The following is a 20,639-nucleotide window of genomic DNA, read 5'->3' as shown; positions in this document are numbered from 1 at the left end:
CACCCGCTCCTTTATGAGGCATGAAAAGCGTTGAAATCCGCAATGCCAACAAGTAACTGCGGGCCAAGCGGGGTGGCAAGACATCGGTGATTTGTGGACTCCGAGGACCGAGGGGAAACGATGGAACGATGGGTAACTTGAGCCGACTTCCTTCGGCCGAGGCGACACCTTCTGTCGACGCCGGGCGCCCTGATTTATCCACAGCCCATAAAAATATAAAGCCACACTCGCATTTGTTATACACTGTGTTCCATTTTCATGTTTTTATTGTTTTCGAAAATCAGCTAATTTAACTTAGTGTGTGAGGGGTGTTCCGTGTGTGTGTGTGGGTTTCATTTTTGGATTACATTTCGAGGGTTTTCTAACAATATTACATACAAGACGTGTGCATACAATCAGATTTCTAAACATATATGCTTTATATTTAAGTATTCATAGGTTTATTTAGTTAAGGTGTCCAAACAGTACAATATCCGCTTAGATACAACTGGATACATCTCGTATATATATCTCGATAATAGGAATATAAATAAATATACAACAATCAGGAGTCGAGCCAAAGTTATTGGAATAGCTGGATGTCGATCCGAGTCCCGAGGCCTTTCAATTTGTTTGATTGCCTGGAAACTATGTTAATTTCGCGCCGATCACGAGGGATGCTGCCAACGAGCAGGGGTTGCAAAAAGATACGGATACATCATGGGGTGGATCTGCCACCATATTCTACAATCCAGCTATTCCTCTAAGAAACTCATACAATTTAGTGTTTCCCTTCCTCCCTCATAAACTTTTTAATTCATTCTTCGCTTAAAATATGTACAGACGATATATGCATAAATAACAAAACAAAAAATATCAGCTAAGAGCAAGAAGAGAATAAATGTACGAAAACCTAAAGCCTTTTCGAGTGTACGAATATCGTAAATATAAGAGGAGTATATCAATATTTTTATAATGCGTGTGTTCTTGTGTATATATAGTATTTCATTTGGTCGAAGCTCTAAAAATTAAAATTCATTTCCAAGTGCTGGGGTGCTGGTTTGTATCTTTTTTCTTACTTTTTTGTTTGCCTGGCTTCGATTTTTAAATTTATGTACAAAACTCGTGCTTCAATTAAGCGCAACTCGCTTAAACAACTAATACGAAAAAGTATCTACAAGATATATATATATATTTATTCGGGTATATGTATATAAATATACGCATGTGTGCCAGTGCGAGTTTGTTATTTTCATTATTCCGTTTTGTTTGCTTTTGTTTATATATGCCCAAGTATTGTTTTGTATCTTTTTATGCCTGACACGCTCGCTCAAAGCGGCGCAAAATCGTTAAAATTTTATCGCCCCGATGAGGAACGTGAGTGTGTATCGGGTATCGGCTGTATCTTTTGCCTACATACGAACAATCTGGCTAGCTGGCCCAGCCACCACCACCGAATTTTCACACTTCGTGGCAGTTTTCCCGAAGGGTGTGGGCCAAACACTTTCGGCACTCGCTGTATGTTTGTGTCTGTAATCAAATATTCCTGATACGATTTCCGTTTTCCTATCAGTTTGTGGTTTTCTTCTTAGTTATTTTATCTTCAAAAACAGTTTTACTATCGCCCTTTTTTAAAATAATTTGCTATTTATTAGTTTTTGTTTGGTTCCGTTTGGACTTTCCCCAAAAAGCAAAAAGCCAACCGAAGATCTATCTATTAAAGGCATGTGTTTGTGTGTGACCTTATCGCGGTTTAACACATATTTGCTGTTGATATTTTATAATTAATTTTGTTTTTGCCTTGCCTGCTTTCGAAAATGCCAGCGAACGCCAGCCGTTTTGATTATTATTCTCCTCCTCGCCTCTCTCGCTCTCTATTGGATTATTTATTAATGAATTTTGTTGCTGGCATTTTTGAATTTTGCTTGGATTATTTATTTAGTCGCGTACTAATTCGATTGCAAATGTTTGCACATACGTATGCAAATGATGCGGTTTCCCTATGTGTAGATATTGCTTAGCGTTGAGTGTATTTCGGATTAGTTCTAAGGCTTACGATCCATTCTACTGATTAATAAATTGCACTTTTCTTCGGGAGCGAGGTTGGGGAACTTGTGCTGCAGGTGTTGGATCTACTCTTTTGTTCCTTTTGTGTAGTTATCTTTCATCACCTCCGTTGCTGTCGGTATTCTGCAGATTCTCCAGCGGCGCCACAAGATACATTTGCGTTCCGCACAGCCACAGAAACGCTGCAAAAGAGACGAAAAGAGGCAGAGAATGAATGAAAATGCTATTCGCCTTTCTATGGGTGAAAATACAAAATGATGTAATGACTCTACGCGGCCGATGTTCATTAAAAGGCCAACCAAAACAGAAAAAAGAAAAACACAACACGAGGGAATGCGCTAAGCCAAAAACCGAAATAATACAAAAAAAACAAAATGGAAATTAAAACAAGAAAGTATCTCAAAGTCGAGTGACACGACCATAAGATGCCCTCTATCTATGGTAACTTTATTAAAAACGATATGATGAACATTATTTTTGGGATATGAGTAGATAGGGATATTACAAACATGTTCCACGAAAATAAAATGAAATATCAGCAAAAACTTTATTTGTTATATTATATTTATAATGACCAAAAATTCGAAATACCCTTAGGCTTAGTAAGCTTTGTAGATTTATACATGGGTTAAATATTTGTAGGTTTGTAACGACTGAAAATGTAGAATACCATTGAGCCTAGCAAGTTATATGGGATTAATAGTTCCAGTTGTTCAAACGGACAAGGTTATTGAATCTATATCTAACCGGAATGCAACTTTTTGCCATGCTACAAACATAGGTACGTGTTCAATATACCATTTTATTCGATTAGCGGGTATACGAACACATCCAAAAAGTCAAAACTCAGTGTAGTAACGTCTAAAATAAAAGCAAAGGCAAAGAGTCGTATGAATGACCGACCACGACCGCTGCCGAGTGACGAGCGACAAACAGAGCGAGATGGCCAAGGAGGGAGCGAGAGAGGCAGAGCGTACGTAGAAGATACATTATTTGTGTATAATGACTACTTGAGAAAAGCCAAAACAGAAAATAAACAGAGACAAAAACAACAACGATGGCTAGAAAAACGAGGCAAAGAAAACGCAAAACACGAAATGTAATTTGTATAATTTGAGTCTCAATTCCATCAAGTGTGGGAAATGCGCCAAAAAGAAAAATTATATAGCCAACTCATAAAGGAAGTGGGAAGAAAGAAGGGAAGCGAAGAAGAACTAGCCAAGTCGCCGAGTTCAAGAAAGCTGGCTCTAACAAAAGAGTTTACTTTGCTAATGTAGCGTAGAGCTTGAGAGGTCACAGTAGATCGTTAAAAAGAAAAACAATTAAAAAAAGAAAAAAAAACACTAGGATCGGTCAGTCAAGCTTATTTAGGCGATAGCAAAGAAGTTGAATGAAAGAATGAAACTAGAGCAATTAGCAAATAATGAAAGCATAAACTTAAACCATAAACCATAAGTTAAAATGGTTATAAATGAAAACGTCCAGAAAAACAACTAAATATTATAGAAAACCAAGATCTAAAGTTAAGAAACTAAAGAGAAATCATGAGTCTACATCATTAAAGTCGAACCATATGAATTCATTTTTTTCAGGGTTGCCAGAGAAATCCCTTAGTGCAGAATTCATGTAGATTCAAAAATCATACCCAAATTCAGCGCTAAGAGATTTTTATGAAACCCCCGTATGCTACAAAACAACTAATACATTATAAATATTGTTTCTGAATTTAAAATGTTTTGAACTTTTTTTGAGCATTCATTCAAAATTAAACAGGTTTATGCAAACTAAAGAAAAATCGTGTTAGTCATATATCCAAAAAAACTTTTAGGTAAAATTGACCAATGCAATAGTTAAATGGTCCGAAACCATTGGATTGTCAATTTGACCAACGAAATAGTTACTCTCCCAAACAAAACAAACTTACCCAAGTTACCATTTTATGATAGTTTTACTGTTTAATAGTAACGAAAGCAACAAGGTGAAACACGTCACTATTTTAAATAGTTCTTGGCCGTTTTTACAGTTAGGTAACTATCCGTATTGGTAAATTTTACCCATGACATTTTTTTGTGTGGTACAAATATTCTTGGATCGAAAAAGGTCTAAATAGGGGATTTTTCACGGAAAAGGATGATTCAAAACCACTTTTGAAATTCTTTTTTAAACATGTACTGCTCCTGACAATGTTTTTGTAATAAACCAAGAACCTAAAATGAACCCCCTTCAACATTAAATTCCCAAGTGCTTAGCCTAGATATATGTAACTAAAAACGACACTCACCTTGTGACTAAGCGGAACTCGCCACCGGGGCATTGGCAATCTGCACGGGCGGCTTGGCCAGCGACTCGGGGACTCCGGATCCGCTGGAGACGGCGGAGGGCATGGGCAGCAGGGTGCTGGCCGCCGAAACGGTGATGGCCGTCTCCTTGGCTTCCGTCCGCGAGGCTGCTCCTCCGGCCGTGGTCGTGGTCTTGGCCAGTTCCGGTGACTTGGCCGCATTGCTGCTCAGAACGGGTGGCGCCTCCTCGGCGAGGGCAGCGGCCTTGGCCTCGGCGCGTATATTCAAATTGGCCGCCACCTGATCAATGGTCGTGGGCTTCTTGGTCATGGCCCGTGGGGAAGTGGCTGCACTGCATCCAGAGTTGCTGTTACTGCTGTTATTGCTGCCAGTGCTGCTGGTGGGACTGAGTAGACCCGGATTACTGGTGGCTGTCTTGGGCTTTTCCTCGGCCCGCACAGTCAGTGGTTTGCTGATGCTGGTGGCCGCTGCACTGGAAGCCACTGGCTGATTGCGAAAAGCCAAAGCCGAGGGATTGGGTATGCTCCTAACCGAAGCGTTCTGTGGTCTCACCAACGCATTGGCATTCTTGGGTTTCGTGGAGCTGGTGGTGGTGGTACTACTAGCGTTATTGCTGCCACCGCTGCTGGCCGCCTTGATGGAGATCTTCTCCCTGGCCGTCGCCGATTCCGAGAGCATATGCAGATTCTGCAGATCATCGCCGTTGCTATTGCCATTTGAGTTCGAGCCACCCGATGTGGTGGTCGATGGTCCACCATTGCTGTTGGCGGATATGTTCTGTTTGATTTTGTTCAAGGCTGCCTCCAGGCTGTTGCTCGTGCTGTTGTTGTTGTTGTTGTTGTTGCTGTTACCCGCGGGCGGTGATGTGGGCGCCAATTTGGCGGTTGTGTTCCTGCCCGGGTTAGCTGATAAATCAAGTATATCGGCATCCTTGGCTGCTCCTGCTGCTCCCGCCGATGCCGATGTTGCTGCAACAGCCGCCTGAACTGCTGGCCGAAACTCGCGCAAACTCGTTTTCGACTTGTCCAATGCGGCAGTGCCATTGGTTTTGCCCTGGCACCCAGCTGGCGGGGATTTCTTTGAATTGGCCTCTACCTTTGGGCTCGACTTTGATGGAAACGAGTGTGGAGTCGTGGCTGTGTTGCGCAGATTTATTAATGCAGGCGGTGATGTGCGATAAGCGTTTGAGTTTGAGTTGGAGCCGGAGTTGCTCTTGTTCCTTTGGCCGCTAAGAGCAACTGACAGCGGCGGCGACTTGACAATCGCTGGAAACGTGGTCATCGGCATGGGCAGCGGCATTGGTGGCGACTGGCTGGTCCTCTTGGCCGCACTGTGTCCTGGTTGCTTGGGCAGAGCCGCCGGTGGTCCCATCAAACGGCCACCGGACGTTGCCGGCGGGCTAAGAGGCGGCATCGTTAGGCTCTTGCCCCCCGCACTTTGTTTACCAGCCGGCAATCTCACTATTTCCAGAGCGGGCACATGGCCAGTTGGCTCTGGAAAGGCATAAACCGACGGCGTGGTCCTTGGCCTGGGCGTAATCGTCACTTGAGCGGAGCTGGGCAGGCTTAGACTCAAGTTGGCGGGACATGTCAGGGGCAGCGTTGGCTTGCTGCCCATTTCGGGTCCATAGGAGCGTATCTGAGGATTGGGCAGAAAGGCGGCCGCCTGCGTTTTGTGCATCTGCATTTTGGCCGCATAGCTAGCCATCGCCTGGGCCTGGCTCATTCTCGCCGTCTTGGCCGCTGGATGCGATTCGTCCAGGGACAGGGAACGCTTTGGCTGCTTGTTGGCCGCACTGGCTATGGAACTGGGTGTGGACAGGTAGCGTTGCATGTGGTACATATTCCGGTTGGTTGGAACTTCTGGCACAGCAAAGTGTCCACTGTTTGGCTGGCGATTGTTGTTGCTGCTCAGCGGCGGTTTGACGGGGTTTGTTTTAGCCAGGCTCTGCTGTGCCACAGGTTGATGTTGCTGTGGGGTTTGCTGTTGTTGCTTGGGCTTTGCTGTCACTGTTTGTGGAGCAATTGGCGTTGTGCTGGGGGTATAGGCCTTGAACAAACTGGGCGGCAAAGGCGGTGATGTGGGCAAGGTCAATTCCTTGGTTTTTGGCACTACCACCTGCTGTTGCTGCTGCTGCTCTGGTTCCGTTGTGGGCGTGGGCGGCGGCGTGGGTGCTCCACCCACCACTAGGCTACTAATGCTCCTAGCCTCCTCGCCCAAGGTGCGATTTAAAGCCTCCGAAGTGCTGGTACTGTCCAATTTCAGCTGCTGGAGAGCCAGCTCTCCACTGGCAAGCGAATGGGAACGCTTAAAATCCAACTTGTGATTCGGTTTGGCCGTGATCTTCACTTTCATTTTGCCATCCGTCTGCGAGGAGATCTCCGCATGCAACTTCTTGCGCTTGCCATTCGCATCCTTGGGCTCCTTGGAGTGCTTCTTCTTGCGCTTCCGATGGGAACTGGATGTGGTGGTCGAGGTACTGGCATCGGCAGTGCCCAAACTACAGGTGGATCCATTGGTGGAGCTAGAGCACGAGGACATGGGCGAGGCATTGGGACTGTATTTGCTATCGGGATTGGCGGCAACACTCTGAACCAGGGGCTGCTCAATGGGCTTCAGGCCAATGTTCTTGGCATAGGTTTCCAGATCGAGTTGTTGTTGGATCGAGGATGAGGTATCCTCCAGTCGCGGACCAGCCGACAAGGGCATGCTCAGCTTGCTCTTCATGCTGTTCAGTTCGATCTTCAGCTTGGGCAGATGGCCCACTCCCTTTCGATTCGCCGTCTTCAACTCGAAGTCCTCAGCATCGACGTAGGATTTGCCCAGTTGCGAGGGGGGAATGCTGACCACTATGTTCATGTTGGCCTCCAGAGGCTGAGGTTCCCGTTCCCTAGGCAGGAGATCCTGCTCCTGTTCCGGTTCACTTTTAACCTTGGACACGGCATAGTCACTGTAGCGCATGTCGTTGCTCCGCAGACTCTTGAAGGTGCTCACCGGTGATTCGGGTTCTGGTTCCCGTTTACTCATGGCCACTCGCTTGTTCTTCGACGAGGGCGAAACCTTGGGCGATGTCTTGCTACGCGCCTTGGAGCGCGGAGAAACGGAGTCCATTTCCGATTCCAGGTCCTCGGCAAAGGTCACCGATTTGGCCGACTTGGAGCGACGCACCGAGTGCTCCGGTTCAATGTCCTGGTTAATCCTGGATAGGTTGTTCTCATCGTTTTTTGCTCGCTCGTTCTCGTAGAGCAGAATCCGGTAGCAGAAGGCCATGGGCGATTGCTAAATGGATTCGGAGAGGGGAGAAAAAGATAGGAAAAAAAAGGGCAGGTTGACAAGGGTGGAAAATTGAAAGTGGACATTGAACGCTAAACTGCCGGCACAATTGGATTGGGTTTCCCCTGGCCAAAATCTATCGGGTAATTGAGATAGACCACAAAAAGGGACAATAGACCGACCCACACAGAGGGAAAAAGGGCGTATTTTACACTTAAAACTGACCAAAGATGGATCGGTTTTTAGGGTCTGCTCTGGCAGCTGAAACACCGCAAATCAAGAGACTTTATAATCCTATTTCCCTTTAGGATATTACGAGTTTTATATTGACTGTAGTTTTTAGAATGTAATATGTTTAGTGGTTTTTAAACTGATAGATTTTATTAACATTGATATGGTAAGTTAAAATTATATTGTAAACAACACACACATATTTCAAGTACTTCCAATATCAGAATGATTTTTCTTGTTTAAGCTGTTGTATACAAATACTATTTGTCATGGTTACTAAACCCTTAAAAAACTGGTTTTTAACTTGTTGGAAAAGACCAAATGATTACTAAGCTAGATATACCTCCACTTACTCGCTCTGTGCAGGGAGAAGTATGATTAAAAACTTCACTTACCCGACTCCAGTTGTAGCAGTAACCCACGTCCATCAGCGTGAAATTGGAGGGCAGAACCTCGTCCTCGTAGGTCACCTCCACCTCAACCAGCTTGTTCTCTGCCTCTATGTTGTACTTGGAGCAGAGGAAGCGTTTCAGCAACTCCACCCGCAATCCGGCGGCGCACTGCAGGTAAATGGTGGGTGGCACCTCGCCAGGACCGCACTGATGCAGCATGGCAGGATGGTATTCCAGGGATAAGCTGTTCGATAGATAGAAGATAGAAGAGAAAGGCAAGAAATTGCTTAGCTTAACCCGTCAACGCTTTTTTTCCCCCCGTGATGGTCACTTACCTAACGAGTTCCGTGGTGGTGAAGAACTCCTGCTCATGGGTCGTTTGTTCATCCACCAAATCCTCGTGCTGCTCCTCGAAATCCGACAGCTCCTTGCATTCCCTTTGATAGAGACCCGGCACCAGCTTATAGATCAGCGATCGCAACGTGTCGTCCGATTTCAGATTCAGTTCGCTGATTTCCTTGCCTCCGCTGGCCTTGCAATCCGGACAATAGACCGTTCGCAGCAGATGTTTCAGTATGCAACTGCGGCAATCTGTTGGGGAATTACAAATGGAACAATATAGTACAGGATATATTTTGGGCTCTACATGAACTATAAATCAACCTTTTATAGATTAATTTCCATTTAAATAGAAAGTGTTCTTACACATATCTTGACTTAAGTCAGTAATTGATATAATATTTTACAAAAATAATAATCATCAGTTAAGATAAAAATAGATTTTTTTTAAATTAAAACTAATGTGATCGAAATAAAAGTAAAAATGGAACAAACGTAAAATATAAGTGATCTCTTCAAAGCAGTGGTCGGCAGCGGCCTATCTAGTGAGCATAGGGAAGTGTTCTGCCCATCCTCTGCTCGCTCACGTATAACGTACATGTTCGTGTGACTTCGGCATGGGTCTTCGGGTTATTTTTTCTCAACTTCGGCGCGCTTTTTTGTTGCTGCGGCAGAGGATCTTAGTGCAAAGCAGAGAAACGTCTCGCTTTAGCACGCCGCGCGCAAACTTCGTGTTTGTTACACTCACACTAATGCAAGGCAAACTTGTAATGGTATGTGTGTGCCGACCACTGCTTCAAAGCTTTAATTGTTAGCATGGTAATCAGAACTGAGAAAACTTTACAATCTTGAATAGTTTCATCTATAGAAAAGAAAACATGGAAGTTGATTTTGAAGTTTCTCATAAGATCCGAGTGACATAGTACTTGTAAATTAAACTTTTTATAATCAAATCTGTTCTTTATTTATTAAATGAAAACAAATATGTTGTTTATTTATTAAATTAACTAAGAAGAATTGAAAAACACATGCACAACATCTAGTTTAAGACTTGTTTAAAGAAGTTGTATCCTACTTTTATGGATATGTCAGAGTTTTATAGAGTTTATAATCACTTACAGGTGTGGTAGCAAAAGTCCACTGTGGTTGGATCGATCATGTAACCGCGACAAAGTCGGCAGGTTATCAGATCGTGGAACTGCCGCACATCCCGAGAAGCTGGAGATGCGGAACCCATATCCGAGTGTGGTACCTCCGGTTCCACCGTTTTGTGCGTGATTTTCAGGTGCATACTGCTGCCTATTCCTCAATCCTTACTTTTAGTAGCCTCTTTTTTGGGGTCCTGGAAAGGGAAACCAAGATTGGGGTTAAGGGGCGGCATTTCCATGTATGGCATGTGCTCAACAAGTGACAAGTGACAACTGATGATGGCTAATCAACTGTTAGGGTCTCCTCGTAATAATGACAAAGGCTAGAAGAGAGCGGGCCACAATGGCCAAACAAAAAGTAGGAAAAAGACACACAACTGTGAGAACCAGCAGACAGCCCGCAATCCCATCGCCAAACCATCATCACATCACCATCATCACCATCATCACCACCATCATCATCATCGTTGTCGACATTTGTGGTTGTCGCTCGTCAACAAAAAAGCCACAGAGGCAGATATATCAACCGTGTATCTGTATCTTGTCCCAAAAGATATGGCAACGTCAGCACACTCGCACAATACAGAAAACTTTAGACTAGTAAGGCAGCCATCCATATCCATGAATCGGAACAATGTGCTGCAAGCTTACAAAAATATGAAAAAAGGAAAAGAAAAAAAAAAAGAACACAAATGTAGCAACTTTGTGGGCGGGTTGAGAGGGGGCTTTTGGGAGGTGGGGTCTTTGGTCTTTCGGGCGCCCTTCGTGCCACAGAGGGCACCTAGCCGAGAGAAGCCGAGGAGAGCCGAGAGAAAAGCACAGAAAACGATGCGATGTGCACTCGACGGTGTACTTGAAGCTAGTTTTAGCTTGGCGCCCCTTCTCTTCGGCTCTTCGTAACCCCAACCCCCCACTTTTCCCCATAAAACTACGAAAATTACGCTTTTGTGCCCTGCACACCAGTGGAAACTGAATTTTCATCATTATGGCGATGCCCTGACGATGATTACGAGTTGATGGCAGGCAGCCGAGAGTTCAGGGCAAAGTTCAGGGCATTGTGGATCAGCAGGTTGTTCGGAGACCTCGTATCGGAAAAGTTTGTGATGCTCATAGAGGGTTCTTAGGATATTGCATTAGGATTGGGTGTACTTTCTTGGTAAGTTTTAAAACTATTCCTATTTTTATTTAATTTAGTGCATATTCTATGTTTTTAAGGGTGTTTTAAGGTAAATTAAGATACTATTATGTTGTTTTCCTAGTTAAATATGTTAGTGCCAGTAAATATACTAGATGGGATTTGTATTGAAGTACGTTGTATTTAGCATTTTAAGCTGAAGCTTTACTTTGCATTGGAACTACAGTCCAAACGTAATATTTTAAGGATGGTTTATAAAAAGAGTTCAATTAAACACAAATTTACGGGATTCTTAGAGACTGACTTTATATTCTGAACGAAACTGATAGATGGAAAAACTAATATGGAAAAAAGTGGTCTTCAATCCTTGTTTCTCAATTTGCGTGCTTTTCAAATAAATAAAGGATTACTATTTTTGGTTATGTCCTTAATTATATCATAATTATCTGTGCCCCTATAAATTCAAAAGACTTTAAATTATATAAAGCAAGACAAGATTACTTGTAAATGACAATGTACTCTAATCACTTTCGAAATATAATATAACATGTATTACTGTAAAGATATTCCACCCTAAATTCAAAATGAAATTTGACCATTTCTCGATTTCAGTCAATTTAAAACTCTATTTATAGCTGACAGGAAACTTGAGATTTTGAAATTGTGACATTATAATGCATTACGGCATGCATTATTCATTATTCAACAAAGTACTTCGCAAATAAGACCACCTATTAGTCCCACAGCCACCCCAAAAAAGCCGCCCACTTGCATAGCGCAACCAAAAGTCGCATCGCTCGCCCATTTTTTGTCTCCGGTGCCTTTTGATGCTTTTCGTTTGCCGCTCACGCGAAAATGGCACGCAAAGGGGAGAGCGTGAGGAAGGGCGGAGATGGGAGGTGGGAGGCAGAATAACGGAGGCTGTGCTAGCAAAACAAAAAAGCAAACAAAACAAAAACAAAAGGCCGAGCGGCTTGAGCTAAAACTAAGGCGGGCTGAAAAGTGGGTGGCTTGTGTGTGGGTGGGCCGACGCCCACTCAGCTGGAAAATGACAGTCCAACATTTGATGACGCTGTGAAATTGATGACGTCGCTGGCGAGCGCTTTTCTTGATTTTCTTTAGCCCGCTTTCTGTTTATACGCCGCAATTTCGTAAAAGGCGCGCACTTAAACTTACACACACACATACACATGGTCGCAGCTTGAAAGTGTCGGCAATAACAACAATTACAGTTAGGCCGGCACGAGCGCCCGCAGGGTGGTTACACACACATTCACACTTTCTCTCCCACTCTCTCTCTCCCTCCACACACACACACACACGCAACAAGCTGACACGAAGAAGAGACTCACAAAAAAAGACGAAAACATGGACGAAAATGTACGAAAATATCGTAACAACACTGGGAACGATTTTTCCGCGCCGCGTCCAGAGTTCAACTGAAATCCAATTCGAGAAATCCCAACTGCCACTTGCGCTCAATTCGCCGTCAAAGCGAGAGCACACGACACACACAAATTTGTATCTATTCGCCGCGGCGAGAGAGACGACGACGACGACGACAAACAAACTTTCTACTTTTGCGCGGGCGCAATTTCGCCGCTAGTCGTCGTTTTCGCTGCACGACGAAAATTCCAATACGCGGCGAGAATAACACGCACGCACACCAAGGCATTTGTGTTTACAAAATTTTCACCCATACACACATATAGAGGGAAATTTTCTTGTTTTATTTTTTTTTTAATTTTCCCGCATACGTACTCAAAGCAATTGCGTTGTTACTCGCAGATTTTTCCTCTGTGGCATTTTCCTCCTGGATTTTCCATTAAATTAAATCCATTTGCCGACACCCACACACACGCGCTTTCGATTACTCCGCTGCTTTTCCTCCTCCTCTTCTTCTTCAGCCACTTCAGCTGCTGTTATCGATTTCTCGTACACGCACAGATTTTCGCTGCCTCTCTGTCGCACACTCTCGCGCCCTCTCCCTCTCTCAGTGTTTTGAGCTCGCGCCGCGAAAAATTTATATTCTCCGTTTCACAAAGTGCTCGTCTCGAAAAGTCTCCACAGACTGATTCTGATTAGACCTGCTGGCGCTGTCGCTGCCCAAAACGCGCGGCTCGCTCTCTTGTACGCATGACCGCGAGAGAGAAAGAGCGACACGAGGCGGACACGAGAGAGCCGCACGAGAAGAGCCGAGAGAAAAGTCAACCACTGGCCTACCGCAGCGCTGCGCGAGCGGGATGGCGCGAGGGCGTTCGGCAACAGCAGGCCATCTCCGTTGCACTCCCTCGAATCGGGCTCACAGTGCGACTGTGTGGGTGGCGGCGTTCCTAATTGAATCCAACTGTCAAATGAGAGAGATTAACGCACATATTCGTATGTATGTAGTGTGCCCGTGTATTGGCCTTGGCGTTTATAATTAACGCAAAAATGCCCGTTTTCGCTGATTATTTGCTTTTTCTCCTTTTTGGCCTGCGCTGGCATTTCATTTTGTTGGAATCCGCGACGAACCTGTTTTTGGCCATATGCAAAGTGCGTTCGCTCGCTTCATTTGCCGCCGCCACTTGATTTTCCGCCGAAGAAAAGGGGGAAAATGGCAAAAAGGAGGAAAAGCAAGAAGCGGCGACGCAAAATTTGCATTTCAAAAGATTTTGGCATTGTCCTTGAATAATTTCCAGCACGTTTCACACAAAATGTTTCATGCTCGCCTGTACGTAAAAACAAAAAGGGGACAAATTATGGGCGAGTATTACGTTGGATAGAGTGACGAAGATAAATGATGACAAGAAGTCCGTGATGTGACGCCCCATTTCAGACATATCAGCGAAGGTTAATATATTTACACTCATAACTTTCCTTTCAAACTAGTACTTCACAACAATTTCTTTGGGCAAATTGACCAATGATCCAATTAAATGGCCCTATAATATTTAATCTTACGTTATTCCTTAGCGTAAGGTTTCCTATATAATAGTTATATAACTATAAATAGTAATTTATAAGTAAAATAAAAATAAAGCAGTTTCCAAAACTAAGTTCATCACACCTTTTAGAGGCGTGCCTTGTTCTTGACTTCCAGCGAATGCTAAGGTATGTTACAGACCTAAAAGAATATATGTTTTAAGTAAGGTCACATCATTTCAGAGATATGGGAGTCTTGGTGCACGAACCGGTAGATCCAGTTGGGAATTGGAAGTTAGAATTTTAGGAAGTTAGTATAATTGTTGTTGCATATGTACTTTTGCGCTTCGTCACTACGTAGACTGCCGCCTAAAACTCACCTTTAAAGTCAGATAATTAAACCAACACGGAGAAATAAAAAATACCAAAACTGGTCATCAATCGGGTATTTTTTCTTATCAATTTTGGTCTCTTATCAATATGGTATTTTTTATACCAGAGTTATATGCTGCACATATCAAATACGTGACATAGTTTTGGGATTTTTAATACCAGTACGGTAGTTTTCCTTATCAAAGTGATATTATATTCTCTGATTGATATGCTTGTAGTATCAATGTTAATCAGTTTGGTTTTTACTTTTTGTATAAAAATAAAAAAAAAAACCATATATATTCGCTTATTGATTTATTTTCAGTATGCTTCGGGTCCTTTTCAATGTATGGCCGATCACTCTGAACTCCGACCCCTCATGTAGGTTTCAATAGCTCCAGGGAGTCCTTCTGTCCTCAATAGATAACTCCAAGCGAAGTGGTGGACGATAACTTGCCCAGCTTGGCATCCTCTCTTAGTGTAGTGTGAGCAGTCCGGCCAGACAGATCGATAGCAGTTTATAGGAAGAGCACGTTACAGTGTCCAAGAAGTAAATGAACTCGAATTAGACAAACATCAAGTTAATCCAATCGAATTTGGGGTACTAACCATTTGAAAAATAAAATCCGCGAGTGTCACAGTGACCGCGGAAATTCAGTCAAATAATATCTTAAATAGCATAGTAAATACCATAAATACACAAAAAACATCAAGTTAATCCAATCGAATTTGGGGTACTAACCATTTGAAAAATAAAATCCGCGAGTGTCACAGTGACCGCGGAAATTCAGTCAAATAATATCTTAAATAGCATAGTAAATACCATAAATACACAAAAAATACGAACTCACAGTCATACTTTTTTCGGAGACTTTTTGATGTTACATGTACATTTATTAAGTATTCATATCAATATCATATCAACCACAAACGTTGATATGAACCCGTAACGTATATGTATATGACATCCTATTATTTTGATATGAAAGAAGCGTAATGTAATGTCAAAATCAAACGGGTATTGTTCCCTTTTTTTCTCTGTGTATATCTAAAAAAAATTGCCGTAAATGTAAACGTATTTTACCCCAAACGGCTTTAATTTTATTTTAAAATTGATTTTTAATTTTTAGTAGCTTAGCATTAAAACTTTGTGTATCACAGCTTTCATGATTGGCTCTATTAAGCGGCAATAAGGTAATTACAAAATGTAATGGTCTATTTAGCTTTTAGGGTGGAGGTATGTATATATACACGAGAACTAATTTCGATTTTAAATAAAGGCTATTAAGCTCGGCGCTATTAGCCAGCTATTCACAAACAATTTTTGTCTACAATTCAGCACTTATACACACATTTAGCAATTATATAATAACACCCCAATATAGAATATAATATTGATATCTAATCTGGTAGACTTCGAGGGAAATTTGTATATCCGTTACTCGTTAAGTAAAAGGGTATGTGAGATTCTTCGGAAAGTATGTAACATCCTAACGTCGTTCGTATGAACGCTGAGATTTCGGAACATAAAAAAGCTATAAAGTTGGGATCTGACATGCAGATTCTAGAGGTTCTTGCGCAAGCGCAAGCTGTCTAGCGCCCACATTTTGTAATATTTTGTAAAAGTTTTAATGGGAATTTGATCTGATTACACTAGCTTACATAATAATATTTCAAAACTACCCCTAGAAGGATGATGGTAGTTCCTAGTAGAGTTGGAACCCTAGATCACAAAAAAAGAAAAAAAAAACTAATTATTGCTTGAATAAGTTTTTTAAAAGACTTTTTTAAGAAAATTTTCATTGTATTTCCTTGTTTTTAATTATACCTAGAGTTGGGACTTACCAAAGTAGGTGATATATGTTTTATTGTACAACTGTTATGTCGACCTTTAATATTAACGAATAAATAAATAGGCTGCATTGAGTACATTGTGAGCTGCAACTCGACAAACTTTGAAAATGTGGAATTTTAGAACAATTTTGCGACTGTAAAGCTCTATCACATAAACTGACAAAGAAAGCCACACCTCTAAAAGGTACACCCAGAAAAAAATCCGTTCGAAACGTTCAAAAATCAAGACCAAACGTTGTCAAAAAGTGCGTGAGCCCGTTTGTTGACAGTTCATGAACGGTCGACCGAAACTTTAGGGTCGGGTTCCGAACGAATGGTGTCAGTTTAAGAACATTTCGGGCTTAACCTGAGAACATTAAAATCTAAAAAAAACGAGGTTTGTGTACACGATACACTTTCTGGACGCCTGGTAGAGATTTATTTAATTTCCCACCCTCTGTTTTTGCTAGAATTCAATGTATTTTGGATATTTTGCTGAAGACAAAGAATTTATTTATTAATAGAAGTATGTACATGTAAACATTAGAAATAATATTTTAATAAAACTTACAATTCACAACCGTCTTATCGCGGACTCGAACCTGTGCTACCATGTGTCGGAGGCGGACGCTCTAGCAGCTGGACCACCGAGCGAATTTTTCGAGTGCGGACAATCGGGACACTAGACCTACATACATGTTTTTATGAACGCTGTTTATAATTTATCGATTTCGATAGACTTTAACGCGTCTGTCGCAGCTTTTTCATGAACAGCAATATAAAAATATTGCTAAATATATATATAAATATGAAAATGCCTTTTTAAACTCCAACCGGTGCGTTTGGGCCCATCTACCCATTTTAAAAACGTGTTACTATTATATTGATCAACTTGAACAAAGAGTGTTTTTTTTGTTTACCTCGTCAATAAATAATTTAGCTTGATCAAATTGCAATACACATAAAACTATAATCTAAATTTGGGTGCTGATTAAGGAAACTAATTGAGGTATTTATATTTAAGTGTTTTTTTTAGGCAACAATAGTTTCCAAACAGCATTTTAACAGCCTTTAGATTGAAATACTTAGTTTAAAAACAAAATTAGTTCTCGTGGATACGTCAGCCCTGAAAGATGAATATGAAACATAATTGTTTCGTTGTATTTCTTGTGACATTTTTTTTAATCAGACAAGTAGATAATAATTAGAATAATCAAAAGAAATAATTCTTTCAATGTCTTCTTTGCAGGTTCATTCTTTAATTGAGTTTACGAACATGAAGTGTGAATCAGTAGATAAGGATTTCGCGGAATTCGAGTATTGTCATCTTAAATCTCAGAACCGGACATTCAAATACATTTCGTTAAAAGTTAACCTCTTCAAAGTTCCCATATCCAGGATTAAGGTATGTACGTACATTATAAACTTTTCAATAATTAATTTAACTTTGAAAATGCTGCTTAGGTGAATATTGCCCTTTTTCAACGGTTGAATGGATATAAGCCCTTTCTCTACAATATAACTGTTGATGTCTGTAACTACTATAAGAACCCGAAATCGAAACCGGTATATACGTTTTTTTATAATTTGTTTAAAAACGCTTCCAATATGAACCACTCTTGTCCTTATAACGTAAGTAAATCTGAAAGCCACATACCTTCTTACTTTCAAATATAACCCCTTTCAGCATGACCTTGTGGTAGAAAAGCTTACAGCTGAGTATATAAATCAACAAATGACTACTGTTTTGCCTTTTCCGAATGGAAACTACATGTTCAAAATGCACTGGATTGCCTATGATGTTTTGCGAGCTGTGTTTAGGATACATTATTCACTTTCCTAAAATATATAAATTACGCTATAGTCGAGTACCACGACTATCAGATACCCGTTACTCAGCTAAAGGGACCAAAGGGAAATGGAGATTAAAATGCGCCACCTATCGGCGGTAGACAGATTTAAGCGTTATGGGCTTTAGAGTGGGCGTGGCAAATTTTTTTGGATCAATCGATAGGTATTAAAGAGACGAATACATTTCAGTTAAAATTTTTATCTATCATGAAAATTGTGGGTGTCACAGGTTTGGGCGGTTTGTGGGCATTGAAGTAGGCGTGGCACTCTGCTGAAACAAACTGCGTAAGAAGCTCAGGAATCTGCACGCCAAATCTCAATAGCCTAGCTCTTATAGTTTCCGAGATCTCAGCGTTCATCCGGACAGACGGACAGACGGACATGGCTAGATCGACTCAGCTAGTGATCCTGATCAAGAATATATATACTTTATGTGCTCGGAAACGCTTCCTTCTGCCTGTTACATACTTTCCGACGAATCTAGTATACCCTTTTACTCTACGAGTAACGGGTATAACTAGAGAGAACGCTATATGCCTCGAATATCAGATACCCGCTACTCAGTTCAAGGAAGGTCGAGAGAGATGGATGTATGGCAGTACCAAAGAGTTCTCGATATCTTTATTTACTAATACATAACGTTTTAATGAATAGTAAGGTTTAAGCCGCTTCTGCCATGCAGATGGGCATTGATAATCAACAGCAAATCCCGTTTACACTTTTACCAAATATTTAAAAATGAGCGCACCAGACAGTCAGATTTAGAGTGCATGCGCTGCGTGGGACTCCCTAGTATTTGCATCCTTTATCCCAACTTTGTAGCTCTTATGGTTTTTGAGACTTCAGCGTTCCGATGGACACGTCTATATCGACTCGTCTATTGATTCGAAACCTTATTCTTCGCTGCGTTACAAGCTTAAGACAAAAATTATAACACTCTCTGCCTTGGTATACGAAAAAGTGGAAACATTTTATCAGACTATCAGATACCCTATGGTTATGTGGGCGGTATACAGATTTAAGCGTTATGGGCGTGGCAAACTTTTTTTGATTGATTTACGAGATCTTATCTTATCTTACGAGATTAGCGACAAGCTTTTTGAAATTTGCTTATATTATTTATTTAGTCGCTTACCAATTAGATTGCAAATGTTTGCATAAATGTATGTATGCAAATGATGCGGCGTCCCTATGTTTAGAAATTGCTTAGCGTTGAGTGTACGTCGGATTTGCTCCAAGGCTTTCGATCAATTCTACTGATTAATTAGAGCGAGGCTGGACAACTTGTGGTACAGGTGTTGTTGGATCTACCTTGTTGTTCTTTTTCATACCCGTTTCACGTATAGGGTATAGGCTATAGTAGGGTATAGTAGATTCGTCGGAAATTATGTAACAGTTAAAAGGAAGCTTTTCCGACCCTATAAAGTATTTACACTCTTGATCAGGATCACTAGATGAGTCGATCAAACCATGTCCGTCTGTCCGTCCGTATGAACGCTGAGGTCTCGAAAACTATGAAAGCTAGAAAGTTGGGATAATGCATGTAGATTCTTAGGATTCTTGCGCAGCGCGAGTTCATTTCAACAGTGTGCTAAGCCCACTCTAACGCCAATAACGATAAACCTGTATAATGCCCACATGTTAAAAGATATTGTAAAATTTTAATTGAAACTGATTTTATTGACCAACACCTGTCTAAGGGCCGAGAGTCGTACCAAGCCATTGTTATTTAAAAAGTTATTACGAACTAAGTAAAACGGGAATTGACATGGTCAGTAGTTCCGCAACTATTTGTAATTTGAAACAGAGTAATGGGTATCTAAAAGTCGAAGCATCTACTATATCGTCTTTTCAAGTTTAAAAAACCCTTTTATAAAAGTAAAATATATATTTGAATTACATCTCATAGGCAATTCAGTTCATTTTGTTCATGTGTTTCCCTTCCGGAAAAGGTAGAATACTAGTCATTCGGTGGTTTGCCACCTCTGTTGAAACCCTGTCCGCCATAAGGTCATGCTTAAAGGGATATTTCAGAAATTTCTTTAGTAGATGTTTCATAAAAATATTAACATACGTTGTAGGAACATCGGTTACCGGAGTTTTATAGAGACTTACTTTTACAAAAAGTATTTCAAGATTTCAAAAGACAATATTCGAAATTGCAGAACTCCTTATCTACAGTTTCGCCTTTGATATTCGGAAAAATAGAGCATGACGGTTTGTTTTTGTATAGGTATAGCACTTTCTACCTTATCGACCAATTTCAAAAGAAATAAATGGCAGGCAATTAAAAAATGTCGGTTTCTAGTCAACATCGCGAGTCAATTGAACTCTGGGAAATATTACATTTACAACTTTTTAACTCGCCGCTACCACAGATCCTCAGAAATATGTTGATTGGAATACTCATATACTAGTGTTCCATTGTGATTACTACAGTAGAACTTCACCAATTTTATTGGCAAATCATGTTAAAGAAGTTCGCCTGTAATGTATTTTAATACAATACAAGGGTGATGGGACTACAAAATGTATTGATTAGAGATGTTTAAAGAAGCGGAAATAAATGCTCTTACCTAATTATATAATACAAAGTTTAGATGGACAAACAATAGCAGCGTACTATATTTTCTACTTGTATATTCCCCTGAAATAAATTAAGCACTTCCGACCTTTTTAAGTCCGTTTGACACTGCTTGACCCTTCTCTCTGTGTCATAATTTTAATAAACTCATTTCGGTATGGGAAGCGATTATAAATGCTGTCCCAAAAAGTGAACTGCACTTGCACCTACACCTACCCACGTGGAACAGCA

At 41.3% G+C, this 20,639-nt stretch overlaps 1 protein-coding gene across 2 annotated transcripts; it reads right to left on the bottom strand.

Moving 5' to 3' along the window:
• Positions 1-232: 232 nt before the first annotated feature.
• Su(z)2 (Suppressor of zeste 2) lies at positions 233-12,941 on the bottom strand. 2 transcript variants are annotated; one of them, XM_065863173.2, is made up of 6 exons: positions 12,626-12,941; positions 9,701-9,923; positions 8,578-8,833; positions 8,246-8,486; positions 4,328-7,625; positions 233-2,228 (listed from the first exon to the last, which is right to left on the bottom strand). In XM_065863173.2, exons 2-5 carry the CDS (start codon positions 9,870-9,872, stop codon positions 4,335-4,337), a joined length of 3,960 nt encoding a protein of 1,319 aa, XP_065719245.2. In that variant the 5' UTR covers positions 9,873-9,923; positions 12,626-12,941; the 3' UTR covers positions 233-2,228; positions 4,328-4,334. The 2 variants fall into 2 exon arrangements, with proteins under 2 accessions (XP_065719245.2, XP_016941012.4); XM_017085523.4 differs by lacking the exon at positions 12,626-12,941 and adding an exon at positions 12,217-12,351.
• Positions 12,942-20,639: the final 7,698 nt, after the last annotated feature.

The sequence above is a fragment of the Drosophila suzukii genome, chromosome 2R (genome assembly GCF_043229965.1).
Source record: "Drosophila suzukii chromosome 2R, CBGP_Dsuzu_IsoJpt1.0, whole genome shotgun sequence".
NCBI lineage: Eukaryota > Metazoa > Arthropoda > Insecta > Diptera > Drosophilidae > Drosophila > Drosophila suzukii.
The sequence above is the reverse complement of the archived record's forward strand: the minus strand, read 5'-3'. Positions and strand labels throughout refer to the sequence as shown.